The 27,676-nt window shown below is 45.5% G+C and overlaps 4 protein-coding genes across 18 annotated transcripts in view; 1 reads left to right on the plus strand and 3 right to left on the minus strand.

Moving 5' to 3' along the window:
- LDA (limit dextrinase) overlaps window positions 1-12,092 on the minus strand; it is a 100,336-nt gene extending 88,244 nt beyond the window's left edge. For 7 of the 14 annotated variants that reach the window (XR_016399877.1, XR_016399880.1, XM_089929610.1 and 4 more), the window contains exon 1: window positions 11,822-12,091. Coding sequence is in view for 5 of the 14 variants with exons in the window: in XM_089929610.1 (XP_089785736.1) it covers window positions 11,822-12,055 (234 nt within the window). In the remaining 9 variants the exon portion in view is untranslated. Of the gene's footprint in view, window positions 1-11,821 lie in introns of all 14 variants that reach the window. The other 7 variants (XR_016399881.1, XR_015976291.2, XR_015976294.2 and 4 more) reach the window with 4 other exon arrangements.
- Window positions 9,134-11,741, plus strand: LOC149768091 (uncharacterized). Its single transcript, XM_089929348.1, has 3 exons — window positions 9,134-9,545; window positions 10,298-10,549; window positions 11,694-11,741. The coding sequence occupies exons 1-3, from the start codon at window positions 9,204-9,206 to the stop codon at window positions 11,739-11,741; spliced, it is 642 nt and encodes a 213-aa protein (XP_089785474.1). The 5' UTR covers window positions 9,134-9,203.
- A 7,900-nt stretch (window positions 12,093-19,992) lies between the features above and the next one.
- Window positions 19,993-23,654, minus strand: LOC103719983 (E3 ubiquitin-protein ligase RZFP34-like). 2 transcript variants are annotated; one of them, XM_008809478.6, is made up of 13 exons: window positions 23,314-23,654; window positions 22,833-22,998; window positions 22,654-22,741; window positions 22,473-22,532; window positions 21,857-21,889; window positions 21,661-21,738; window positions 21,489-21,532; window positions 21,340-21,380; window positions 21,161-21,243; window positions 20,981-21,072; window positions 20,772-20,841; window positions 20,637-20,678; window positions 19,993-20,490 (listed from the first exon to the last, which is right to left on the minus strand). In XM_008809478.6, exons 2-13 carry the CDS (start codon window positions 22,871-22,873, stop codon window positions 20,356-20,358), a joined length of 807 nt encoding a protein of 268 aa, XP_008807700.1. In that variant the 5' UTR covers window positions 22,874-22,998; window positions 23,314-23,654; the 3' UTR covers window positions 19,993-20,355. The 2 variants fall into 2 exon arrangements, with proteins under 2 accessions (XP_008807700.1, XP_038979473.1); XM_039123545.3 differs by having other exon boundaries at window positions 23,099-23,381.
- A 3,075-nt stretch (window positions 23,655-26,729) lies between these two features.
- Window positions 26,730-27,224, minus strand: LOC148714370 (uncharacterized). Its single transcript, XM_088719331.2, has one exon. The coding sequence runs from the start codon at window positions 27,222-27,224 to the stop codon at window positions 26,730-26,732; it is 495 nt and encodes a 164-aa protein (XP_088575457.1).
- Between the last annotated feature and the right edge of the window lie 452 nt (window positions 27,225-27,676).

A 27,676-nucleotide genomic window follows, 5' to 3' on the forward strand; every position in this document is an offset into this window, starting at 1 on the left:
CCCACCGCCGGCAGCCAAAGGCAATAGCACACGGCGTGGTTCCAAGGCAGCAAGAAGGAAGAGCGATACCCACAAGCAAGTCGGTCCCAACACATAGCAAAATCCCTCAGGGCCTCAACCTTGGCGCGGGGTTTGGGACCGCAAGGCCCCGCGAGCCAACACCGGCTCGAGGGGCGTCATTGTAGATACCTGCGGTCGACGGGGCCTCTTCAGCTCTTGGTCGACCCTGCAGGGCGTTCCAAGCGGACAGGTCCGGGCAAGGTCTACCCGGCCTTTTGTAGGGTCCGAGGTCGGACTAATGTTCGACAAGACTCAGGTCTGGCCTGCTTCGGTGCTGATGTCTATCTGGCTGAAATTGGGTGGTCCCATGTTGTGAACAAGACAATCCATTTTGCCCCCCATCATTTGCCCTCCGACTTCCGAGGTCGAGTCGCTCTTCGACTCGGGCGAAGAAAATAGCTGGACAGTTAGTCGCCCTGTCATAACCAAGTGCTTATGAGGGCGTGGACACTGAGCTAAGTATACTCGACATAATTAGGGGCTGGTTACTTCAGGCCGAGTTCCGCAAGCCAAGCTTGAATGGATCAGGCTGCCACGTCAATTGAAGTGGGAGCGGCCGCAGGAGTTCTTTGAAGTGTTGCGTGTACGCTCCTTCTCAAGGCATCGCTGGGTGAAACACAAGGGGTCAGTCATTAATGCCCCGTTCTCCGAAGCGGCTCTCATGACCGTTTCGGTCTTCAATGTTATGATCCAGGAGGATACACCAAGGGAGCTTCTGGACCAGCCACGTGACGAGATCCGGCTGCTTGGATGTTTGGTTAACCCAATCTGAGCCGTTGAGGTAGGCTATATAAGATCTTGGGGGGATCTTAGGGCCTTCACTCAATTTCTTTTACTTCCGTCTTCTTCCCTGGCTGCCATCTTCGTTGTGAGGAGTTACAGAGATGATCTTCAGCAATAAGACCCCGATGGCTCGACATAACAAGGTGGTTGCGTCAGATGGAGCTCGGTCTGAGAAGAGGTCGAAGAATCTCATCATCAGCGTCACCAAGGGCTTCCGCTACAAGATGCGCTTCGTCTACGCCCACAAACGCCAGGGTGGATGATGTCCGGGGCGAACGAGCTCGTCGAGGTGCGCGAGCTTGTCGCCGAGGTGACGGTCTGGGACGCTGCAGAGGTCATCACTGTGGTCGGGTCAGAAGCTGCTCAAGCTGACAGTTCTTTTCTACTTGTTTTCTTTTTCCTCTTGCTCTTGCTAGATTGGCCACTTAGGCCTTTTTGTATTTAGCCCGACCTCAAGGTCGGCTATTTTTTTACTCGGCCCTTGGCCTTTCAACATAAATAAAGTGCATTTTCTTCACTACTTTGTGTCTTGAAATCCGGCATGGTGTTTGAACTCGTTTCACTTGGAGCTTTATGCTTAGCTAGCAAGATCCGAGCTGCATAGTTTAGATAATGGTTTAGCCTCCATGCTGCCAGATAGCCTTGCAGAGTCGGCAAAGAGCTCGTCGAGGCCGAGACGGAGGCCGCTCCCGAGGTCGGGGCAGAGGCTGCTCCCGAGGTCGAGACCAAGGCCGTTCGAGCTAACTGAGCTTTCTTCCGCCTATCCCCCCTTTTCTTTTATTCTTGTAAAGTCGGCCACCTAGGCTTTTGTGGTTTACCTTCGTATTCGTGCCGACTTCAAGGTTGGCTTCAAGGTGGGCTTCCCGAGCCGAGCTCAGGTGATACTGTCACATCACTCGAAGCGAAAACGGCTACGAGGGCCCTTTAATGTGTGGCGTGTGCACTCCCTTTCGAAGAGTTGCTTTGCGGAATACGATGGGCCAATCATTAATGCCCCCATCTCCCGAAGCGTTCGCTATAATGATCGGCTTTTAGTACCGCAATCTGAGAAGATCTGCTGAGGTAGCTCCTGGGCCCGCCACGCGGCGAGATCTGACTGCCTCGCCGCTTGGTTAAGCCGGTCTGAGCCGTCGAGGGAGGCTATATAAGGCCTTAGAAAGATCCCCGGGCCCAACGTTCGCCGTACCAGCACTGAATCCAATACCAGTGCCGCACTAGCATAGGCGTACCGAGTGTCGGTACAGTACGATATGAGGTATGCCTGGCATACCGATAGCGGTACCCACCGGTACCGGTACGGTACGTCCGGTACCGACCAGTACTGCATACCATGCCCGGGCCCTTATTTGATCTCGTTTCCTTCCTTTGCGGCCGCCATTGTCGCTCCTGAGCTCTCTGGAAGGCTTCTGAAGTATTTTGGAGCCTCTCAGCGAACTTCGCGGCGAGCTCTGCTCTCAGTCTCCAGCGGCCCTCTTTTCTTGCTTTCTTCTCCAGTGAGACCTTAGGTAGGTGTCTTCATCTTCCTCGATCGCTCGGAGAAGCTTTTTCTATTTTCTGTTATTTAGATTCTCCGTGAGCAAGGCAATGGGATCGCCCTCGAGAGCCCTCGTGCTTAGAATGGGTCCATCCTGAGCTCGGGTTTCTTTGGATGCAGAGGAGGCCGAGCTCGAGGTGAATCATGGTCCGTATGGGACTAGCTCGAACATAAATGAAGAGGAGCTGGGCCCAATTCGGGCTCGGCTCTTCTTTCCTCAGGAGTTTACCCTTGAGTTCCCAGAGCTCGGGGTTCGAGTCACCGACCCTTCCAAAGGTCGGATCGAAGTGTAAGTAGAAACACTCCGAGCGGAGTTGAGGTTTCCCATTCACGAGTTCATGAACGAGCTGCTGGCGACTTATCGCCTTGTCCCTGCGCAGCTCACTCCAAACTCTTGGAGGATGATCATCGACTTCCTTGCCCTCTGCCTTGCCCACGGTCTTTGCACTTCGGTGAATGTCTTCCGGGGTTGCTTCGTACTGAAAGCCAACCCCGCAGACAAAGAGTGGTGGTACTTCTCTCCTCGAGGGGGCCGCACTCTTTTCCGAGATGCTTCTTCCTCCATTCATAGGTGGAAAGACAAATTCTTTTTTATTTCCTCCAAGCGGTCGTGGGGGTTTGACCCGACCTAGGGCTTGCCACGCGCTACAGTAAATAACAAATCTCCCAAGTTGTAGTGATTCGGGCAGAAAATTTTGGACGAGCTGCTCGAGCTCGGAGGGGATCTAAATCTTCCTGACCTGCTAAACGAGGAAGCTCAACGTTGGTCTGAGTTCAGCTCATCCTGAGGGTAAGGGCAGCATAGCCATCCTTCTTTTCTCCTCTTTTTACATTTAATTCCCATTAAGGCTTCTGTTATCAGAGATTGCAGGGCTGCTTCTCGATACCGAGACTTTAATGGCTAGAGGCCATAAGAGGGTGGCTGTCTCGGATGGAGCTCGGCCCGAGCGGGGGCTGAAGAAAGTTAGGGTTGCATCTTCTGGTGTCGCGCGGGACGAGCCCGCTCAGGTTGACACCGCTGAACTTGCCCGAGCTGGGTTCGAGCAAGCCTTACTCATTGAGGCCGAGGTGCCCCCATCGATGGTAGAAGGGGACGCAATAGAGCCTGCGAGAGCGCCTGCCGGCGATGCTCGGAGGGTCCACAAAGCCGTCCGCCAGCGTGGATAGGACCCTGAGCCAAGGAGCGGGCTCGAGGTCCCGACTTCTTCGAAGTTCCCGTCCACTTCTGGGGTCCCCGTCTCTGCTGGGGTCGCGCGCTTTTTCGGGGCCAGGCCCTCATCCAAGGTGCCGACCTCCGCTGGGGGCGCGAGTTCTTCCGGGGCCAGGCCCTCATCTGGGGTGCCGACCTCAACTGAGGCCGAGCCCACTCCCTCTGAATCCGGGAGGAGGCCATTCCGGCCTGGGTGTCGTCTATTCGAGGACGACATGGCCCTCGAGTCCGGCGACATTGCTCGCAAGCTCGTCCGCTGCGCCATCCTTCCACGCGATCGAGCTCGGATGGAAGAGCAGGACCTTGACGACTACGCCGGTCAAGCCTACTCTGCCAGCATTATGGTGAGTAAAATAACCCTCCCCCTTTTCATTTAGTGCTTCACCTCGGCTGATATTTTATCTTCTGTGCCAGTTCCTCCACATAGTCGACATGCTAGTGTCTGGCATGCTCGGCTACCAGGCGCAGATGAGGGTACTCCGGCCGAGGATGGAGCACGCTGTGTTCCGGAGGTGGGAGGCCGAGGCTCGAGCAACGGCCGCCGAGCAATAGCGGCAGGAGGCCAAAGAGCGGGCGGCGGCTGCCGAGCAGCTGCAGCGCGAGGCCGAGGAGAGGGCGGTGGCTGCCGAAGTTCTGATCGAAGCCGGGCTCGTCTGGATTCATGACATAGAGGTCGAGCATGCCCGGGCTTGTTCAGTTGTCGAGGCCCGTATTTCCGAGCTTGAAGCTGCACTGGGCGGTCAGAGGCATGGTGCCAAGGTTATAAGGCTAAGGGTCGAGCAACTCGAAAGGCTCACGGAGGAGCAGGTTTGGGAGGTCATCCAGAACTTCCGCCAATCCGAGGAATACGTGAGCGAGCTGGCGGAGGGGGCAACTGACGCTCTGATCCGGGGCTTTGAAAACTACCGAGATCAGGCTCAGCAACTTTGCCCTGGAGTGGATCTCAGCGGCCTTCATCCAAATCTATGTAGGGCCGCCGAGGAAACGATTTTGGAGGAGGTGAGCGAGCCAACCGAGGCAGGCGAGCTCGTCACCGATGCTGCGGGTGAAGACGTCGCAGGAGCTACTTCCAAGGTCGGAGCTGGAGTCGATCCTGAAGTCGCCGTTGGGACCGAGGCCGTTACTGGAGTCGAGCCCGAGGCTGCCCAAGGCAACTGAGCTTTGTCCCATTTTTCTTCTTTTTTGTGTATTCCATCCGGCCTCAAGGTCGGTTTCTTTTGTATTCGGCCTTCGGTCTTTAACCATTAATAGAACACGCGGCTTTAGCATCTCGTGTTTTTGAAATTTGGTCAAGTACTTGGACTTGCCTTGCTTTGCGCCGTGTGTCGAATCACTGTGCTCGGCTAACAGAACCCGAGCTACATAACGGGTGCTGACTTAGCTTTTACGCTGCCTGGTGACTTTGGCCAAGTTGCTAAGCTCGACCCTTACTACCGACTTAGCCGTAACCTTGGAAAGTTGGTGAAGAGCCAGCTGCTCCCAGGCTTGCCCACTGGGGCACTTTGGGCACCCCAGTCGAGCATTAGGTCTGCCTCAGACCCTCCTATAAGAACCGAGATTAGGGTCCTATCACTCCTGGACAACAGTGTGCCAGAGGGCCTTTTAGGTAGGAGGTCGTCATAAGCTTTCTTGCCTTGTAGATTTTCGTAGGCTTTAACCGGGGCGCTCGACCTATGGTCGGGTCGCCCTTGAATATTTTTCTTGAAGTCGAGGGAGTCTTGTTGACTTACGGCAGTTACGGCAGGGCGCCCGACTTTGAGCTCGAAACATCCTTTCCTGCGATCAATGGGGCCTCTTCAGCTCTTAGTACCTACGATCATAGGAGCTTTTTGGCTCGCGATCGACACAACGCAGGGCGCTCCGAACTCAAGTCGGGGCGCGCTGTCGAAGAATACTTGGTGCTCCGAGCTCAGGTCGGGGCGCATTGTCGAAGAATAGTTGGCGCTCCGAGCTCGAGTCGGGGCGCGTTATCGTAAATGGGCGCCCCGGCCAACCCGAACTTGGCCGGGGCGCATCGTCGTAGGTGGGCGCCCCGAACTTGGCCGGGGAGCGTTGTCGTAAGTGGGCCTCTTCGGCTCTTGGTACCTGCAGTCGCGGGAGCTCTTTGGCTCACGATCGACACAACATAGGGCGCCCTGTGCTCAGGTCGGGGCGCGTCTTCGATGATGGGCCTCTTCGGCTCTTAGTTAACTTTGCAGGACGCCCCCACTAAGATCAGGATGCCTGTGTTGATAGGCCTCTTCGGTTCTTACTTGATTTTGCAGAACGCCCCCACTCAAATTAGGGCGTCTGTGTTGATGGGCCTCTTCAGCTCTTAGTTGATTTTGCAGAACGCCCCCACTCAAATCAGGGCGCCTGTGTTAATGGGCCTCTTCGGCTCTTAGTTGAGATCGTCGTATGTCGTAGAATGTCGTCGAGATAGCGTAGAATGTCGTCGAGATAATCCTGTGGCCGCGGGAGCTCTTTGGCTCGCAATCGACACAACGCAGGGCGCCCTGAGCTCGGGTCAAGGCGCATCGTCGAAGATATTTGGCGCCCCAAGCTCAGGTCGGGGTGCATTTGTCGATAATATTTGGTGTCATTATATCGCAATTGTGGGCTCATGCCGTGGAAACAACCGAGTCGTGTCGAATTCATTAAAGCATTTCAGAGAGACATTTTTCAAGGCCTAAAAGATGACTTTCATTGATAATAGAGTTTTGGGATTAGAGTTCTAACCTAGAGGAGCTAAAGTCCTGTCCAGGCATGGCAGCTTGTGGGCCCCGGGTTGCTAGGCCCGGGCTGGTGGGGATGAGGCCTTCGCCACTGCCCCCCAAGGTCAAGGAGCTGCCAGCACGTGGGATACATGGCTACGGCATTGATGGTGCCCGCAATGGGGCGGGGTGGTTCTGCCCTTCGCGTGGCTCTGGGCTCTATTTCTCGGGCTCCCACAGGTCGGCTTGGGTATGGACAAACCGACTCAACATGCCTCGGCGGATAAGTTCTTCGATCCTATCTCGGAGCTGGTAGCAGTCATTCGTGTCATGGCCGTGAGCCCGTGATCTTTGTGGAAGCGGCAATATTTGCACGAGCGCTTTCGCGGCTCGGATGGTCGCATCCTCGGTGGTGGTCGGAGGTAAGCTTGACCCTTGATCTCCATGAGAATCTCGACTCGGGTAGAGGTGAGGGAGTGTATTTTTCGAATTTCTAGAGAGACCTCGGACAAGCCGAGCTCTTAGGCCGAGAAAAATTTTTCTCAAGCCGGAGAGATCTACTCCTTTGTCAATTGCATTCCCTTTCATCGACCGTTATATGCTGCGTGACAAGGGAGTAATGTTGCGAGCACTGTCCTGAGGGCTCGCGCCCGCGAAAAGGAAGTGTAGACTGGGCTACCGTCTGTTGCAGGCCTTGAATGGCCGTGGCTAGCGTTTGACTTGTTGGATCAGCAGATTGAACTGCTCTGACTGGACCTGAGGAGTTTGGCCTGCCGGTGTAGGTGCTGCAGAGGGTGAACTTTGAAGCGAGTTGCCGAGAGTTGGTGTCTGACTCCTCGATGTGTTTGAAGCTCTGTGGCTCCTCAATCTCATGATCACGACTCAGGCCCTTCCTCTAGCGCCAAATATTATGGTTCAAATTCGGTCCGAGGATGACCATGCCGGAGGAGTCGGAGGGATCTGGTGGACGGGATAGAGAAGGGGGTCGCTTTCTATTCGCCGGCAGACCTGCACAAAGCCTCACCGGTGGAGTTTCGGTGAGGGCCCTCCGATGATGAAGTTAGAGTAGATTTTATGTGGTCCAGCCAAAAAAAGTTCTTAGGCATTACCTGATGGAGCTATTTATAGTCCCCGCGGAGGTGCTCAGGTGGCGTACAGCCAGAGCTTGCTTGAGGCATACGGTGTAGGCCGTCCTTCTGAACGGTATGGCGTCGACAGAGGTGGCAGGGTATGGTCCCTGGTTGACATATGGTGGAGTGGCCAGCAAGCAAAACATGGCGCGGTGAGGTTGTAATGTACGGCCACATATGTAGACATAGAGGCACGCGTCGGTTATAAAAACCTCACCGCGCCATGTAATGTATGACATAGAGCAAGCAAAACATGGCGCGGTGAGGTTGCAAAACATGGCTTCTCGGCCACTTCTTCCTCACTCATGCCTCGTTCGGTTATAAAAACCGAACGAGAAGATTTGAGAGATAGCCAGACTCTAGAGGCCAGAGTAACTAAAATCCAGGAGTGAGCCTCTGAAGAGTAATCAGAGACGGGAAGATTTGAGAGATAGCCCACAAATTGAGGAGGAGGTCCTGCCCAAAAAATCCAGCGGAGACTATTTAAGGTGCGGTTTTTTTGTCCTATGTTATTTCATTAATTTTGTTAATAAGTAACTTAAAAAAAATAGTTTATAAATTACTTAAATAATAAGATAATGCAAAAATTTACTTTATTAGCTTAATTTTTTGATAAGTTGTCCTTTTATGATAGAAATGGAGCCATCAAGAAAAACGAACCCTGCAAAGCATGATATTGGCTGGTCTTATGGGCGAAGACTTGGAAGTGAGGGGCAACGACACCAGTTTCAATGCAAGTTTTGCGACAAAGTTTTCAAGGGAGGAGGGGTAACCAGGTTGAAGCAACACTTAGCCGGAAATTTCGGTGAGGTTGCTACGTGCCGAAATTGTCCTAGCGAGATTCGTGTGCTGATGAGGCAGAATCTCGCGGAGGTCAAAGAAGCGAAGGAGATGGCTTCCAAGAAGAGGGCGGAGGTCGATCGCCGAGCGGCAGAGCCACCTTCCTATCACTCTAGGAAGTCAGAGGAGGTCGAGAATCTAGATGAGGAGGCAGATATTCAGGCGGCCATGCATGCAAGCCTGGATGATCAGTGGCAGCAAGAGGAGGTGGCCAGGCATAGGGCTCGATTTGGGCCCTCAGCATACGAGTCGGGCGGCGGTTCTGGGAGCACTAGACAAGATCCAGAGTTCTTGAGGACAACTTCAGTCAGGGAGGGCGTCGGCAAAGAACGTGGCCGGATTGCATCTATGCTGGATAGTTTGGGTAGCTGAAAAAAGTCATCTAGAGGAATTCCACAAGGAGCGATAATTCATGATGTAGATCCGCATGCTCTCCCCAGTAGAGATTCAAGGCAGCAGAGGGTAGACACAATGTAGATGAAAAATAAGAAGAAAACTATATGGCGAGCTATTGGATCCTGGTTTCACTTCAGCCACATCCCAGCGAATGTGGCAGACAATACACACTACAGGTCTGTCATTGCCACCATACAAGCTGCCGGTCCCGGTGTAGCTCCTCTAGGCCCGAAGGACATATACGGTGAGCTTCTTGACAACAATAAGGAGGAGCTGGAGAATTGGATTGACTGCCACAAGAGCAAGTGGCCCATATATGGACTAACCATCATGTGCGATGGTTGGACCGGTCCGACCAGGCGGAGCATCATCAACTTTCTGACTACTGTGATGCTAAGACCTTCTTCCACAAGTCGGTTGATGCTTCGGCTTATGTGCACAACACCTCGTACATACTGAAACTTATGGAGGATGTGATTGATCTGGTAGGAGAGGAGAATGTCGTGCAGGTCGACACTGATAATGGGCCGCAATATAAGGCTGTCGGGCAGGTCTTGATGGAGCGGCGACCACATATTTTCTGGACCCCATGTGCTGCACATTGTATCGATCTTATGTTGATAGACATTGGAAAGATCCGTAGGGTGCAACAAACGGTGGAGACAGCCCAACGCATTACCAGGTATATTTATAACCATAACTGGATTCTTTCACTGATGAGAAAGTATGCAGGAGGAGAGATTCTGAGACCAGAAGTCACACGGTTTGCTACCAACTTCATCGCACTTGATAGCATACTCGAGAAGAGAGGAGCCCTACGTCAGATGTTTGCCAGTCCCGAGTGGTATGGTAGTAGATATTCTTATGCCGGTACTGAAGGAAGCAAGATAGAAGACTTGGTGACGAGACAGCCATTCTGGCAGCGGGCTACTACAATAGTCAAGGCTATCAAACCATTATATGAAGTGCTGCGGGCCGTAGATAGTGAGATCTACCCCCAGATGGGGTTTTTTATCACATGATGGTCAAGGCAAAAGATCAGATTATGGAGGCAGATCCAGCACATGGCCGGTCGTACATCAATATCATTGAGCAACGGTGGGGAGCGCAAATGGGTACGGAATTACATCTAGCAGGTAAGCTAAGATATAATTATAGTGACAATTATAGTGATGTTATTATATAATTATGCTAAGATAGTCTCGTATATGTGCAGCATACTACCTAAACCCCCGGTTTCAGTACAGCATAGATGGAATTGGTATGGATGAAACACTTCTGGATGCTTTGCGTAATGTGATTTACAAGATGGAGCATGATCCAGAAAAAGCGGCCCTATGTCTTGAAGAGGTAATTATGATTTAGTAATTACCAGCATGTGTAAGTATATCGGCATCTTCAATTATTAACATGGTTTTCTTATGCTTATTTTTCACAGAGCAAATTATTTAGAGAGGGCAGCTACAATTTTGGCCAACGAGCGGCTGTCGTCAGCAAACACAATATGAATCCAGGTACGTGATACATCAGGAAAACATTCACCTGGTGTTACTTAGTTACTATTATGGAACTATCATATATGTAATTTTCATAAATAATTTTTGCAGCTGAATGGTGGATGCATTTTGGCGGATCCGCGAGAAATCTAAAGCGGATAGCTATCCGGATCCTCTCCCAAACAGTTTTCTCTAGTGGATGTGAGCGCAATTGGTCCACCTTCGCCCTTATCCACAGCAAACAAAGAAACCGTTTGACGCAACAGCGCCTCAACGACCTTGTTTATGTGCATTACAATTTGCGGTTGAGGCTAAAGTGCATCCAAGAGGAAGTGGAGCTCAAGTATACAGATCCGATTTACGGAACCTTCACCGCTGATGACGATGATCCATTACTCGGCTGGCTTGTAGGCCAGCAGCAGGAGCCCGAGCTTGACGAGCCAGGATCGCCTCCACGACCAGCTACCTTCATAGCCACCGAAGCTGGGGTCGATCCAGAGCAATGGGCTGAGTACAATATTCCACGCACTCCCAGAGCTGATCAGCCGCAGGCACAGAGAAGCCAGACAGAGAGGGCCAGAAAAGGAAAACAAAGGGTCCCAATGGAGAGTGTCGAGGAAGAGACTTGGACTAGCAGCGATGAAGGTTCTGGTAGTGATGGATCTTCTAGCCATGGAGGGAGCGGAGGACAGTATGGTACTAATGAGACACAGCCGGATGGTGGTCTTTATTTCACCGGTGAGTCCCAATTTACGGGTGCTACACAGGATACGGACCACGGTCGACCACCTGATAGATTTTGTGAGGATATCATTGGATATAGAAGACGGGCTCCTCGAGGTCGTTCAGGAAGACAGGATACGACTGCAGATCCGACAACATACGGATACGGATTCTATTATCCACAGCCTCAGCCTGACGAATATGGATATGATGCATTGGATTTTGCTTCCACCATATTTGGATGGGCCCCTACACAATCAGAGGACACCTCTCAGAGCCAGAGCGTGAGCGAGACAGTTCTTCTAATTGGGTTGATTTGCCTCCTCCTGATTATACTTATGATCCGGATATCTACGAGAGCCATCGGCACTCGTCCCGATTTTAGATATCCTAGAGTACTTTAAATGTATGTAAATGATTTATCTTAATTTGAAAATATTTTATGTGTATCATTTTATCATTTGGAACGGGAGGAAAACATAACATGCATCATCTATGTTTCAAATTTGAATCCTAAATTTAAATATAAAAAATCAAAAATCATGAAAAAAGTAATAAAAAAACATCAATCTTCACTTAATTTAAGATCCAACAGAGACAATATTTAAAAAAAAAAAATCAAAATGTTTGGCTCGCGGTACCAGCCGGTACCGACCGGTACGTAACAGTTCGGATTGGTACCGTACCGGTCCGGCCGGCCACCGGTACGCCGACCGGTACCGGTACGGCGGACCTTGGTTCTGACCCTCAACTCACATTCATGGATAAACACAGAGGTCTCTGCAAGAAATAACCCTTTTTCTATTTTTTCCGTTGCTTTTTGTCAAGATTTCTTTTTTGCGGGCAAGCTTCGTCAAGATTCTTTATGAGCGGTGAATTAAAGCTAAACAACCCTATGAAGCAAATGCGAGAAAAGAAACGCGAAATCACAAAGTGGTAGGGAGGAGAGAGGGCACCTGAGGAAGAGAGACCTCGGCGATGGAAGTTCTTTCCATGGGGGCGGGCTCGAGGGAGCAAGAAGAGATGGTTCTGCCGCGGCTCCGGCGAGAAAGTCGAGCTCCGGCCCGGGCCGAAGGCGGAGGAGAGGAGGGCTTTGGAATCGCGGGGGAGATGTGCCGGAGGGGAGGAGAGGGGGCGAAGACGAGAGGGCGGTGGAGGAGAAGAGGTGAGGGGGAGGAGAGAGACGACATGCTCAGCCCGGGGATGTCGGGCGAGTGACGCTTCCGGGCCTCCGTTTTATAAGGTCCGCCATGAGTCGACACGTGCGCGGCGCGTGTGAAGAAGGAAGGCCGTTGAGGTGCCTTTCTGGGTCCTCCTTTTTCTTGTAACTTCTTCCTCCTTTTATTGTTCCCAGGAGGACTACCCCTTGGGGACCATCAAACTCCCTTCACATGATGCATGACAATTTCTTTTTCTTGGTAAAGAGATGGGCTAATCACAGTTACAGAAAGAGAACTTACGTCCGCAACATCAACGTGTAACACATCATAGGGGAAGTCATGAGATACTATACAAGCCGTATTGGCAAAACAATCAACAACTTAATTGCCCTCTCTTGGAATGAAAGAAGCTTTGAAGTTACCAACTAGATGCTGAAAACATAAAAAGTAATCACTTATCCAAATTAGTGTCCCTTCATACACAAAACTTTTGTGTTCATATGAGAGGTCTTGGGTTGAATTTTTATGAGAGGTCTTGGGTTGAATTTAGAGAATATTTTTATAAGTACTAAAAATCTTCTTGGTAAATAATTGATGTGGAACTAAACATCAACAAAACCTTCATCCAAGGCAGGGATGACAAGGGGTCAAGACTGACTTCAAAACTGTCAATTCTTGATTGACTTTAAAGCTGACATTTGGCATGCAAGCAAGATTCATTCCCATGTAAACTAGTTAGCTTCAGAAATTTCTAGATCAAAGTTTATTGAGAAATAGGATAAGAGGACTCTGACTAGGAATCGAATGAAGGTAGGACTTAAACCTAAGTTCTTGGTATTAACATCTATAAACTTTACCAACTACAGTAGGTCGCACCTTTAATATTTAGATGAAGGTTGAACATGGCTACTTAGCCCAATATATTGGATAGATGAAATCACTCAGCGCAATTCAAGATCCTTCTGGACAAAATATAATGAGACATGGATAAAAACATTCCAAAAAGTATCCACCATCTCCTCTAGGATCTTTTGTTTCCTACGTCTCATGGTGACTCAAAAATGTGAGCCACATTTTTTATTTCTTGTACTACGGCAACATTTTTTTTGGATGCTAGAACAATCAAAACATTGAACACCTAGCAGGATAGTCTCTTGTTTATCAAGCATTTCTGGAACTGCAGTCTGAGCACCTGTTAGTGACAATGTGTGTTGAGGGAAATACGAGTCCCTCCAAAGCACGTGAACGCGTCGCCAGCACGTGATCGGAAGCACCCCACCTCGGACGCCCGACCAAGCACCCGACCTCGGACGACCGACCTAACGCCCGACCAGGCGCCCGACCTGGGAGCTCCCGACCTTAGAAACTTGACCTCGCCATCCACTCGCCGTGATCACATCCTTCTGCGGCTCGACCAGAGACCATCCCCTGCCACTGCCGTCAATAATTAATGCGCATGGTCTCTGCAGACCTCTGGCTTACTCAACAATTAATGCGCATGGCTCCTGCTGTCTACGGATCTCAAGTCCTCCACGGCAAATTAGCTCGGCTGCCTCTGACCAGCCGTGACAACTCCTTGGCCCCGGCCTAACCTCCTACGGCAAGACATTAATGCACACGATCCTGCATTGATTCAACCGACATACTCAATCATACGGTAAACTCTGCCTCGTCACATCACAGGTAACCCAATGCCCCTCTATAAAAGGAGAATCCTCCCACCTTAGAGGGGATGGAACGCTGAGACCCTGGACATTTTTCCTCCATATATCTTTCCCCCTTTGACTTAGGCATCGGAGGCCCGGCGCCAGAAACCCTGGCCACCGGCTTTTTACAGGTCCTACGGAGGACGCCGCCCGCCGACGGAACGCCACTCACCGACTTTCACCGAAGCTCCACCTTCTCAGTCGACGGTCACCCCCGAGTCCAATTTCCAGCAACAATGTGGAAATGGATATTAGACCTCATTTCACAGCCATTTCAAAGGATCGACACCTGAGAGTATAACAACTAGTGGCAAAATTTAGAAGTCATTATTGGTATTTTAGATCTCATTTACATTCATCTAACTTAACTCCCTAATCCATTGTCTCCTGCAATCTTGTTCCGATACATTTTAGGCATTGGCTATAAGACCAATCTATACATTAGTTGAGCATGAGACTTTCGTACTTGTCCAACAGAAATAGCTAATATTTAGCAATCAAACTTTGACTTAGAAAAAGAAAAAAAACTATATATACATACCCTTCTAAATATTAAAGTTTACATAAACACCCTTCCAAATTGATAGTTCTATGTATGTCCTTATAAAATATTTATTTTATATGTATACCCTTATTTTTTTCTTTTCTTTTGCATATATATCTATGCCATCTAATGCCGTTAAAAAGTTAATAGTTTAAAATTGAAAATAATGAAAATACTCTTAACGGAAAAATATATAAAAAGAAATGTTTACAAAGGTATACATGTAAATAACAATTTTAAAAGGTATTCATGCAATTTTACATATTTAGAAGGATGTACGTGCAAAAAAAAAAATGAAATTTTGTATAAATATCCTCCTCAGTATTAAAATTTGCTTGAATACCCTTCCAAATTACGTGCGTGCCCTCACAAAACACTATTTATATATGAATACCTTTGACATAGAGATTCGGTAACCTAATTAGCCAAAATCATATTTATTTAATTAAATTTATAAAATTATTTTTTTATCTCTGAAGTGGGTTTTTGAAAAATCTAAAAAAAAGGTCACATTGCTTATGTTGCGAGCGAAACCAAACTATTGGTCTAAATAATTTCGAATTTTTTTTTCAAAATCTAAGACTTCTGCGAGCGCTTAACTGAAATCTCTGGTGGGCATTATGAGCCAGGGTTGTTGGATGCCAAGAGAAGAAGAAGAAAGAAATCGATTGTAGTTTAGCGATAGCGATTAGCAAAACCTGTTGGCAATAAGGTTGTAACACCCAACCCAGCTAATAAGAAACTGAACCTAGTTTACTTGACTAGATCAAATGTGAGAGTTAAAATAGGAGACAAAAAAAAGATAGAGCCTTATCTAACTTGGAGTAGGAGATTGAAAAAAAAAAAGATAGAGCCATATTTGATTTGGAGTAGGCTACCAAAGAAAGATAGAGGGTTGTTCAACTTAGAGTGGGACATAAAAAAAATAGATAGAGCCCTGTTCGATTTGGAGGAGATGGACTTCTCCATCATCCCAATTTCCTATGAGAGCTAGAAAATCTAAACTTCAACGGCTATTTAAAAATTTTCACACTCCCTTTTGCCTCACCACCGACAGATTTTGCTAATCACCACCGCTAGACCACTATTGGTTCCTTCTTCTTGTCCTCTTAACTTCCAACAGTCTTGGCTCATGGTGCTCATCGGAGATTGTGGTTAAGTACTTACCAGAGTCTTAGGTTCTAAGGGGATTGTTGAAATTATTTGGACCTATAATTTAGTTTCACTCACAAGATAAGTAATGATTTACCTTTTTTAGATTTTTTTAATTTATATAATACCATTTTTCCATCGAATAAATTGTTAATTGATTTATGTGTGATTTATGAATTTTACAAAATATTGATTCAAATAAAAAAAAATATATGTAATTTGGAGTAATATTTTTTGAACTATTATTATATTATTTACTGATATTACATCATATATGCATATTTTGATTGGATTATGATATATATGTTATTTTGTAAAAGAAGTTTGATATGTATCAGATTTAGACTCTCAGATTGATTATGTTCTAAACCCTACTAATTAGAAACTATATATTAGCACTTCGATTATTATTAAGCTCATCGATTCTATTTCTAGCCTTGCCACAGAATATAAATGTGATATTCTGGCCCACTTTGTAGGGTATAAAAATAGTATTCTGGTCCACTCCATAGAATATAAGTACAAGTGTGGTCATAATTAAAGGTTGTTGAGTTGAATGTAATTTATTTCAAATTATTTATGATTATATACATAGATATTTGAAATATATAGATTTTAATGGATTTGTGTTTTAGAACGGAATTGGTTATGCCTTTATACTGATTCATGATAAATTTGTATTTTACTGTTGTATCTTATGTTATTACATGAATTATTTAGTTAGGGTACTCGTTACTTATTAGGCTGTCTAGTTCATCATATGATTTCTTTTTTTTTTTTATAGATTCAGAGTGACCGGGGTTCAATATGGAAGAGTGACTAGCAGAACTTTAGCATACATTATCTTAGATTAGAGTTTATTTAGATTAATATATTACCATAAAATTATTGTTAGAATTGTGAAATATTTAAATTTTGAGTTAGTTATTGAAATAAAATTTGAATATTATTACTTAAAGTTATTTCGCTATATATTTATGATATCGTGATAAGATGCCTTACATGCTTGTATGAAGAGTTCCCTATAAGTATGCGGCAGTTACCGTGACCTTTGCCTCACGATCTCCGGTCGGAATGTGACAGAGGTGAAAGAGGGTGTGGGGTGTTTATGATATCGTGATGAGATGCTTTGCATATTTATATGGAGAGTTTTCTATGAGTATACGGCGGTTGCCGTGGCTTCTGACTCACGATTTCAAGTTGGAGGAGGTGAAAGGAGATGCGGGGTCTTTCTATAGCTTTTGAAAGGAGACCTGTACGTAATAATATGCTGTGGTGTTTTGAAATTATCTTTTGTTAACATAATCTGCATGCCCAGAATGCAAATGCTGACAGGTTACCAGGTCACCAGACACCCAGCCCGAGTTTAGCTGAGTCTAACCCAGCACGCATGAGTCCAAACTCGACGCAACAAATGATCTCAGGTTGAAATCGGGCCGGTCCAAATAAGTAACAAATCAAGATTCGAAAAATGCCACTCTCATTTCCCATCATATTTATGATTCCAATTCTCTGTCAATAAATTTAAATACAATCCTTTATTACAAAAACGATTTCTTAAATGACTAATATTTTTACCTACAGAATTGATATTTTTTAATATTATCTTTTTACTAAAAAGCATCAGACCAAGCTGGAATGAGTTAATCGAGCTCATAAATCACTGGTCCAAGCGCGGCCGGATTTTTTAATTAGGAGAAAAAATTTTGACCTGGCTTAGACCAACCCATGAGAATATCGACCCATCCTTTCTATAATGCAGGCTTGGTTAAGCAGGCCATGGGTGGTCCGGCCAAATGTGCATCTTGAGGCTGTTCCCACTAAATTACTCAAACAAGTCCTAAGTAAATTAAATAATCTACCATTTTAACAAATTACCTTAAACATGTCCTGAAATTTTCTATAACCTTGTGAAATCTAGAATTTTAACATACTAGTGGATAAGATAAAAATAAGATGCAAAGATGCAAATTCAGAACTTTACGTCTTTCTCCATATTTCAACAAATCAACCTACCATCTTAGTTTTAACATGAAATTTAAGTATTATCTCTACCCTTTTCCCAACCTAAGCTTTTACCAGTCTTTCTATCCTGAAATGCCCATACAAATCTATCACATCATCACATAGATATGATTTTAGTAAGTTAGTATATGTCTCAAGTTTGCACATTGCTAGCCCTTGATCTCAGACATCTGCTCTGCATCACTCATTCTAAAATCCTAATATGCCTCCCAACTGATTACAGCTCTTTACGAAGTTTCTAGTTTGCCAACTAGGATTTGTCATATGGCAAGCCTAAGAAGTACGCAAGCAACCTTTTGAATCTCAAAATCTCCCATAGCTGACGGCACCTCAGCATGATTCCGATGGTTTCCTAAAATGCACCTACAAAATATGCAGGACGTCATGCGTGTGCGAAATGTTCGCACATAATCCTCAGAATGTGCGGTGGCCTGCCAATCATAGCCAACTCACGTGTCCGCATCCTTCGGTGATGGGTGTTGGTCCTCGCCTATACAATCCACTCTCAAGAGGACCTTCCAAGTAAATGCTCTCGTGCTCTGGTAGACCATTGCGCTATCACCTCCGAAAACCTTCTTTGTTCCCTAAGCATCGTTTTGACAGAGGCAACGAAGGATTCTTCATCATACACTCTTCAGCAAGAGGACTTTTCATCTTTGCTATTTCAGGTTAGAGCCCGGTTATGGACCAAAATCCTAAACGCAATCAGAGTTTCTCAAGACAGCTCCAAACAAACTACAGCTTCGCACAACTCAAGGAGCTCATCGTCGAGCCCTCCAGCATCCTCTTTCGCTTAGCACTTGGTCAAATCAATCCTCAACGGCAACGCATCCTATTCAAAAGTTTCAAATATTAAAATAGCTCTAAGTAAACAAAGATATTGGGTGACGCTCGACACCATCATCATCGTTTGCCACCATGACCATCATCATTATTAATTTGTTTAAAAGACACTTTCATTATAAACTATTGTGGTTCCTCTAATATGGATACTTTACTATGACTAATTATATCTATGCTCATATATCATATGTAATTCATCTCCTATTTTGTCTTGCAATGTTTTACTATTTTAACATCATTGTAAAGATTGTTGCCGATGGAACAAATAGGAGTCTTTTTTTCCATTCTTTGAACAACAATTCTCACAAAGATAAATAGTGCAACATTGTATTCAACCTAAGAAACAAGATAAACCCGATCGCTTAGACGCTAAATCTGCCAGGTAGCCGCAGGACACGGACGCTAGGAGCAGGGAGGAGAGGCTAGGTTGCAGATCCGTTCACCTTGACCTCGTCAACTATGGTAATGGCGACAGAGCGCTCTCACACACACACACTGAAACAGAGCAGTTAAAAAAGAGAACTATAATGTCATGTCTCGTGATTGGATCGTTGCCTTCTATCGATTCTAAATAACGGGGAGGTTGTCCAATCCAAATTATAGCTGTTCATAGAGCTTATCTGTCGAGCAAATAGGTTTTAATTAAGTTGATGTAGTTATCATTAGATAGTTACAATTGGACTGAAGAATTGCATCAATTATTAGCCATGGAAACAATATTTGGATGTGACAACCAGTAGGCATCTTTCCTTCCAGTGATCAGATAACCAATAAATAGCTGTTCATAGAGCTTATCCGTCGAGCAAATAGGTTTTAATTAAGTTGATGTAGTTATCATTACACAGTTACGATTGGACTGAAGAATTGCATCAATTATTAGCCATGGAAACAATATTTGGATGTGACAACCAGTAGGCATCTTTCCTTCCAGTGATCAGATAACCAATAAAGAGCATCTTTAGTCAGTGGAGTGATCGAAATTGATCTTATCTTCTTATTTCTTAGACTTAGAATATGAGGTGAAAAGGCTTTCAGTTTTTACTTTTTCCTCCCCCACTTTCAGTTTTCATACTTGCTAATGCTTGGTGTAAGATAATGTTATCTTCAATCTCTACTCATATAATTGAGCAATGCTCCTTTAAGTCATTATCACTCTCCCCACATGCCTATAAATGCCTGCAAGCAAATATGTTGGATAGCATTGCGCGCGCATTGGCACACATGCAAATATAGGAGTGATTTCATTGATTAAATATCATTGTTATATCATCTAACACAGCATCAATTACAAACATGGTCATGACATGAGATCGCATAGCAGATCATTAAACACCAAGCTCAAAAGATAAAACTTCTCTTACCGAAATAGTGATCTTAACTCTTAATCTATGAAGTCTTGTACTGAATTTGAGGAATTATCTTCCTTTTAAAGGTCCTTAAACTTCTCATAAAAAAAAGGTCCTTAAGCTCATTTGAACATTGCTACACAAAGATCTGGGAGAATGAGATATATTATACTGAAAAGGCATGAAACGAACCTCCATCTAAGAAACGCAAGAAGCATCTCATTATTTACTTTTAAAGCTGACTTTGTAATACAAGCAAAATTTATTCAACAGGTGTTGGAAAAACAGCAAACACAAAGATCTGGGAGAATGAGATATATTATACTGAAAAGGCATGAAACAACCTCCATCTAAGAAACGCAAGAAGCATCTCATTATTTACTTTTAAAGCTGACTTTGTAATACAAGCAAAATTTATTCAACAGGTGTTGGAAAAACAGCAACACCAAAAGCTAATTAACCTTAGAATTCACAGGCCAGAGCTGAACCGATCAGCTTATCCCATTAACTGGACAGATGAGAGATTTTTGGCACAAACACTAACCCCATGTTGAAAGAGAATGCGGCCCCGAGGAGTATACATTCAAAAGAACATCTACTTCCTCGACTGAAGACAATTCTTTGCCCTGCACCTAGTCTCGTGATGATCAAAAGATGTAAATCCCATTTTTGCGTTTTTCTTGAACAGCAATAGCATTCCTGGTGATGCATCACTCAAATGGTCGAGCACCTAGCGGGACCACCTCTCGTCTGTCTGGTATTGTAGGAATTACAGCCTGGACACTTGTGAGCTACAATGTGGAAATGGACATTGGACCTCATTCCACAATCGTTGCAAAGGATCCACACCTGAAAAATACCAGTTGACAGTAGAATATAAGAACCTATTGGCACTACTTTTTTTGTTCCAGTCACATTCACTTTTCAAAAAATTAGCTCTCTCTCTCTCTCTCTCTCTCTCTCGATTGTTTTGGAATTAGTTCGATCTTTCTTACCATCTTGTTCTCGTACATTTCAGGCATTGGTGTTGAAGCAACCTGTAATTGGTTGGCAGGACATTTGAGTACTTGTCCAACAAGAGTTGCTAGTAATTAGTGATCGCATCATGATGTGAGCAGAATAGACATTACCTCCTGATCAAGCTTTTCCCACACACTGGACATGTCACAAACTGATCTCGAGCAAACAGGGCATGAGAATCTGCCACATAATAAACCATGAAAAATCCAAAGCATTACAAGTAATAATCATGTAGAATTTATAGAAATAAGCATAAAATTTTGCAAAGGCTTGTCCACTTGAGAAGCTATCAGCTAATACATTCTTCATGTTTACTTACTGGAAATGCAGCCTCATCTCCTTCAAGCATTCCAAATGTATCGTGTGACCACAAGGCATTACACTGATGTCCTTTATTGACTCAAAAAGATACTGATACACAGAGAGAAAACATCACATTTGTGAAATATTAGTAACAGCTGATTGCAGTATTATTAAATAATTGATCAAGAAAGCATACCTCAAAGCAGATCGGGCAGTTGTGGTGCATTGCTCTTTCCACACAATGGTGTGAATCCTTCAGTGACTTGGTATAGCAACATCCTGAAATAGATATCATAAGCCGTAAAAAGTAAATTTACTCAACCAAAGATCCAAGATACCAATTACAAAGAATACATGCAGAAAAAAACAACATACCGCAACGGTAGCAGTGGAAGAAGTTCTCCTCACCCGCAGTTCTGTGAAAAAAATAAATACAGAAAGAGTGTAAGGACCAGCCAAATAATATAATAACTAAAACATGGCTTCAGAATAGAGATATGCAATGTGGGTTGAAAAATCCTAACCTGCATATCCCACATCCATCACAATGGTATTGATTCTTAGAAACCTGGAAAAAGAAGTGAATCGTGTCAATAACAAAGTAGATCGACACAAAAATTTCTCGCCTACATAAGACAAAAAAAATTTATAATAAATTTACTCCCAATAAGAGTTGTTGAGAATAATTATCCTTACATCGTCATCAAAGAACTTGCACTTGCCACAAAAGTATTTTCCCATGCAAACCCCACAGTTTGAGCAATATTGCTGAACCTGATTATGAGAAACACCAAAAAAAGGTAAGTTCCAATCCAGCAGCACTTCACAGCCTCAAAACTGTGAGCAAAGAGGGTGATGATAAAGTAGTCCAGAGTTTGATTTTAAAACTTACATCTTGCTCCGTGTCACAGAGGGAGCAGATAACCTGAGACATACAGCACAAAGAGAAATGATTAGTGCAAATAATGATTTGTTAACTTGAAATATTATGATTCCTTCTTTGAGGAATTAAGAAAATTAAAAGAGAAGATAAACAGTTCAAAGGAAAAGGAAGATGGTGGGTCTCTCCAAAAAGTTAAGACCTTAGCCAAAACAAGCATCTTTTCAACAAAGTCACAATTTCTAAAAAATACTCCCAGAAAACTACAGAAACAAAGTTCTCCCAACACCATAAAATTTTTAAAAAAGTATGTAAAATTCAAGGAGAAGAAATGAGAACCACAAAGAAAAAAAGACAGATAATGATTGTGCACAACAGTTGCATATAATGTCAAATATATCTATCAATCAGAAGTTAAAAAGCACAACCCAATCCACAAACTAGCATCTTTTCTTAAAAGAAATTTTTTTAAAAAAAACTAAACTTTATCAACATATTCCCCACAATGAAACAGACCCCTTCCTCCAAACTATCAACAGATAAGGAGAAGGGAAAAAATGGAATATTAGGTACGGGCAAAACCATGTAAAATTACAAATAAATATCCCAAATGGATTAAAAGCCCCACCATTTTCACTTCTTGGCGAGGAATCTCGTGCCGTTCTCGCAGGTCAATTTCCAGGGAGTTCTGCTCAAATTCATCGAATAAAAATTAGATTTTTTTCATCTTTATGCAAGAAAATTTATATTTATCAAAACAAAATATCGTATTAAAACCTTAAAAGAAAAAAAAGGATCAAGAATCTCACCTTCACTTCGTTGTGGCAATGCCTGCAATCAAAGATCTCGCCACAGCAGGGCGCCCTTATCTTGCATCTCCTCCTATAATGGGAGCACCTAATGCAATCAAACGACAGCACCGCAGTCAAAATCAAAGCCTAATTTTCATATATAAAGTTCAAACAAAAATACGGAAATGGTAACATACCCGTACTGCCCGGATCCCGAATCCATCTCGTTCGATGTCATTTCCAACCGATCTGTGGAATTCAACCGATCTGTGGAATTCGGACAGCAGCAGAACACCCACTTTATTCCACCAAAAATATCTTCTTTTTATCTCTCTTGAGATCCAAAAACACCCCTCAAATCACCTGAAAAAACCCCCATAAATTAATCCAAAAATCAATCAAAAAAACATTTTTTCCCCTTCACCTCTCAATCCATCTCCATCCTCCGGCCATCCATTCTCACCTCTCGTCGCCCGCCGACGACGAGACGATGAGATACCCTTCCCCCGATCACTCGGCAGAGCCACGGAGGCCGGAGAGAGAGGAAGAGATCGCAGGGTCGGCAGAGACCAATTAATGGCCTCCTCGGCGCCCTTCTCCACAACTACACGTCATCACCCCAAGCACAGGAATTTCAAATCAACGCTTCACAGGAAAAAGACGGTGCGGTAACGTTACCGATTTCCGAGGCGATGAGCCGGAGCGCGCGCGGGCCGCGGAGAGGAAAACATGAACGGCTCGAGGGTGCCGAGGGAAATCGCGATCGGGGTTTTATGCTGGGGCGGTGGTGCGGCTACGATACACGGGTAAGACAGCGTGCACCGCGCCACCCGTGCACGCAACCAAGAGTCGTTACTGTATACTCCAGCGCTAATCTCGGTGCACTACTATAAACGAGCGGTTGATATATGGCTTGCGCGGCCACGTGGTGCCACGACAGCGAGATGTCGGTCGCGCCACGCGGGCCTCACATGCCGTGGCCGGATTCGGGGTCGGAGGGATGGCGATGGAATGGATGGAATTAAATTAATGGAATGGGGGGGCGATAAAGATGGGTCGCGGAAGGAAGGGACACGTTGGATACACGTAGGAAGGAGGGCGGTTGGCGGGTCGGCTACGACTTTGCGGACGGCACGGGTTTGGGTAGGGGACAGATGACGAATCATCATCATCTTTGGATTTAGTGATGACGGTGATGAGATATTTATCGGCAACGATTGGGATATAAACTGGGTGCGTTCGGTGGTGGCGCTTGAAAATATCTTGGACTGAGATACAGTGCCAGTTCTTGATGAGCAACGCGTACCCGTCCACGTGGAGATTTTGATTCTGGAATGGAATCTGTCTGCAGCTGCTTGCCATGTAGACACTGATCGGCAGGAAAAGTTTCCTCGGATCCGCGTGATGCTCGCATGGAAAGTCAGGTAAATTACACCCAATTTTGACAATAGGATTGATTTTTTTGCCACGTGGCAAATCATCGTTTCTCAAAATCCATGTAAGATGGTTAGATGGTCCCAAAAAAAATTGGAAATCAGGAGCCTGAATGTTGGTGTTGACATATCTCAAAATCGATCACTACTTACATCGCAAACAAGCCAACAACAATTTATCGTATAGCTGCATGACGTGCGGAGAATTTTTACATTTCAAACTCTCTTTCCACCTAGCAGCAGCAGCTCGGCCATGACTGCAATTTGTTTTCAAACAAACGCGATGCATGAGTAATCCATGTAGTCGAGGAGTGCGGACGTAGTTCATTGTTAAGACATGTGGACTGTTATGATAACGACAAACACACACGTTTCCGAATTACTGAACGGTAGATTCCAGCCTTCGCCTGTATATTGCCAAAGCCAGCTTAATTCTTAAGCGACTAAGGTGGATGCCTAAGGCTCAGCCTCAAGACTCTTAGCTATAAATGCATTGAGGCTTCCAAAAGACTCTTAGCTATAAATGCACCGAGACTCCCAAATAATGTTCAAATGTATTTATTATTATTATTAGTGAGTTCGTCTTAGGCTTCCAAATGTATTGAGCCGCTCCTGTACATTGCATTCTCGAAGACTCTTTAGGTAATTTTTTTTTTTGACTCTCTTACATTGTCTCTCTATCACTCTAAGCTTGTCTTTTGTTTCCTTAGAGTCGTAATTGATTCGGCATTCGATATTTCCTGTCGGATATGCTTGGTGGATGGATTTTTTGTCTTCGTGATTTCAAGTTGGATCCAGCATTGGAGCAATGACCTAGCAAAAACCTTCATCATCCAACGCCAAGTCGGAGACATATGGCATCAAATTCATCACCATTGGAGTATGATAGCCGCCGGATCATTATCATGGATTTATGCAGCGATCCCTAGTTGATCTTTTTGATCTAAATGGTGGATAAGCCGAAAACTCCAGCGATTCCATCAACTCAGCATCTTAGTCGAACCGGTTCTCTATGACACAAATGTTTTAATAAAGAGCAGACAAAATGGAAATAAAGGAAGGATTAACCATGCAGTCAAAACCTCTGGTTTTGATGGAGTAGGGTGCTTTGCCTGTAGTATGCAATCGTACATGATCATATCGGCACAAAAGCCCCAGAACCTAGCTTCTGATATTGTGCTTGAAAGCCAAGACCGATTGCTAATCGCATCCAATTGCCCTAATGAGATTATTGTTTCGAAGCATTGATGCTCCATTTATGTAGAAAGCTTGCTTTGTTCGCGAATACTGCTTTCTAATTACAAATATAGACATATCTTGCAAATCCAGTATGATGCTAGCTGAATCTTGTCGAGAACTTGACATGCTCCCTGATTTGTTAATGCGACTGGTGAAGTATTGGTGGAGGCATTCATGATGGGGTGACCCACAATATTAAGGCTCATGCAAGTGGCGCTTTAGGCCCACTTACCTGACAATAATTGGTGCTTCCAGTTAACAAGCTAGATCAGGGGCCTTTTATAATTCTAGTTGACAGTTGTGTTGAACTGATGGGTCCCAGCCAGAGAGAGAGTGAGAGCAAGGGAGAAGGAGACATGGAATAGGATGGGATAAAGGAATGCTTATATTAATAGGGCTCTACTTGGGATGAGAGCAACCCATTACACTCGAAATAAACAAGAGAAAAACCACCCTGAATCTTCCCTCCTCCCCTCCTTTAATTCCTACATGATGCCTTGATAACTCACCGACAAAAAGATAGGCTATCCCATCGGTGAATTGTTCCCCGTTACCTACGTCGCAGGGTCGAAACCGTGTGCATGGCTCTCAATGAGGTTTGCCTTCTGTGAGGACCCGTGTGGGCGTGTGTTTAGTCTCACATCGGTTATTCGCTGGGTAGATATTGGGTACTTATACAGGATCAAGGAACCCAAATAATAACTTCCGGCTAACCATTTTGGGTAAGGTCCTGGGTTGTTACGAATGGTATCAGAGCGGACCCGACCCATAACCTATGTGGACTAGGGGACACAGCAGCACGGATCCATTGGGGCTGACCACGGGCCAATCGTGATGTTTGTGATTTGATTTGAATAGATATGAACCCTTAGCCTGACGAGGACGTCAGAGCTTGAACGGGGGGAGTATGTGAGGACCCGTGCGGGCGTGTGTTTAGTCCCACATCGGTTATTCGCTGGGTAGATCTTGGGTACTTATACAGGATCAAGGAACCCAAATAATAACTTCCGGCTAGCCATTTTGGGTGAGGTCCTGGGTTGTTACACCTTCCGCTCCCAGCTTCGAAGCTCTGAATGTCCTTTCGCTCCCTCCGTCTTTGCATCATGGCCATTGGCCAAGTCTCCCTTCCTCGCCCAACTTCATTGTGGCAGCCTTCATTTTCTCCTGCGAACCCGTGGCTGAGTCCCACGTGTTGAAGACTTGGTCGATGGCGACCAAGTAACGGGGGTTTGGCCTTCGGACTCGTTGAGGCCTGGTGAGAGGCTTTTCATCACCCCTTCCTTCCGCCAATACCTTGTCCTCAAGGTTTGCTTTCGAATATTGTTCCCTCAGCTGAGCGTAGTCTTCCCAAGTGGCGTCCTCTTTTGGCAGAGAACACCATTGCACCCGAATTTCTTCAATGAGCTTTCCTCCGTTCTTGACTCAGCGGTAGTCGCGGATGGTCTCTGATTCCATCTCTAAACTTTCATCCTCACATATGGGTGGTGGACCTGCACATGAAACTTGCCCCTCTCCAAGCTTCCTCTTGAGGAGTGATATATGAAATACTGGGTGAACTCTAGCGATCTCCGGTGATGCCAGCCAATAAGCTACCAGACCAATTTGCTCGATGATGCGATAAGGTTCGAAGTACTTTTGGGCGAGCTTCTGATGAGCTTGACGGAAGATGGACTGCTGCAGGTAAGAGGAAAGTTTCAAAAACACCCGCTCTCCTTCTGTAAAAGAGACTTCTTTCCTCCTCTCATCCGCATGCTGTTTCATACGACATTGTGCTTTTTTTAGATTGTTCTTTAGCTCCCTCATTAGCTGGTTGCGGTCGATCAGGTTCCTGTCCACTTCATCGACGGCAGTGATGCCTTCCACATACCAGGTGATGGAGGGTGGCACCCGCCCATACAATGCTTGGAAGGGTGTCATCCTAGCAGCTGAATGAAAAGTGGTGTTATACCAGTATTCTGCCCAAGCTAGGTTCGTTTCCCATGTCTTCGGAAACTGGCTACACAAGCACCTTAAGTACTGCTCCACGCATCTATTTACTATTTCCGTTTGGCCATCAAATTGCAGATGGTATGCCGTACTTATGTTAAGGGAGGTGCCTTGAAGCTTGAAAAGCTCTCACCAGAAGGTGCTCATGAACACAGGGTCCCCGTCACTAACGATCGACCGTGGGATCCCATGTAATCGGGCCACTTGGTTTACGAACAGTTCCGCCACTCCCTTGGCCGCATACGGATGAGAAAGAGATAGGAAATGTGTATACTTGGTTAGTCGACCTACGCCAACCAGTATCACATTCTTCCCTCTGGACCAGGGTAGGCCCTCGACGAAGTCTAGGGAGATGTCCTCCAAACCTGAGTAGGCACCAGCAG

Source organism: Phoenix dactylifera, chromosome 3 (assembly GCF_051530095.1).
Source record: "Phoenix dactylifera cultivar Ajwa chromosome 3, Ajwa_hap1_PhDact_Kaust_v1.1, whole genome shotgun sequence".
In the NCBI taxonomy this organism is placed as follows: Eukaryota; Viridiplantae; Streptophyta; class Magnoliopsida; order Arecales; family Arecaceae; genus Phoenix; species Phoenix dactylifera.

Coding starts and splice junctions, on each gene's coding strand:
- LOC149768091 (XM_089929348.1), top strand. CDS start 9,204: ATGGAGCGGCGACCACATATTTTCTGGACCCCATGTGCTGCACATTGT. Junction 9,546..10,297: donor GAAGCAAGATAGAAGACTTG/GTGACGAGACAG, acceptor AGAAATCTAAAG/CGGATAGCTATCCGGATCCT. Junction 10,550..11,693: donor ATCCATTACTCGGCTGGCTT/GTAGGCCAGCAG, acceptor CTTTTTGTCAAG/ATTTCTTTTTTGCGGGCAAG.
- LOC103719983 (XM_008809478.6), bottom strand. CDS start 22,873: ATGACATCGAACGAGATGGATTCGGGATCCGGGCAGTACGG. Junction 21,244..21,339: donor CTTCCACTGCTACCGTTGCG/GTATGTTGTTTT, acceptor TATCTATTTCAG/GATGTTGCTATACCAAGTCA. Junction 20,842..20,980: donor GAGATGAGGCTGCATTTCCA/GTAAGTAAACAT, acceptor ATTATGTGGCAG/ATTCTCATGCCCTGTTTGCT.
- LOC148714370 (XM_088719331.2), bottom strand. CDS start 27,224: ATGACACCCTTCCAAGCATTGTATGGGCGGGTGCCACCCTCCATCACC.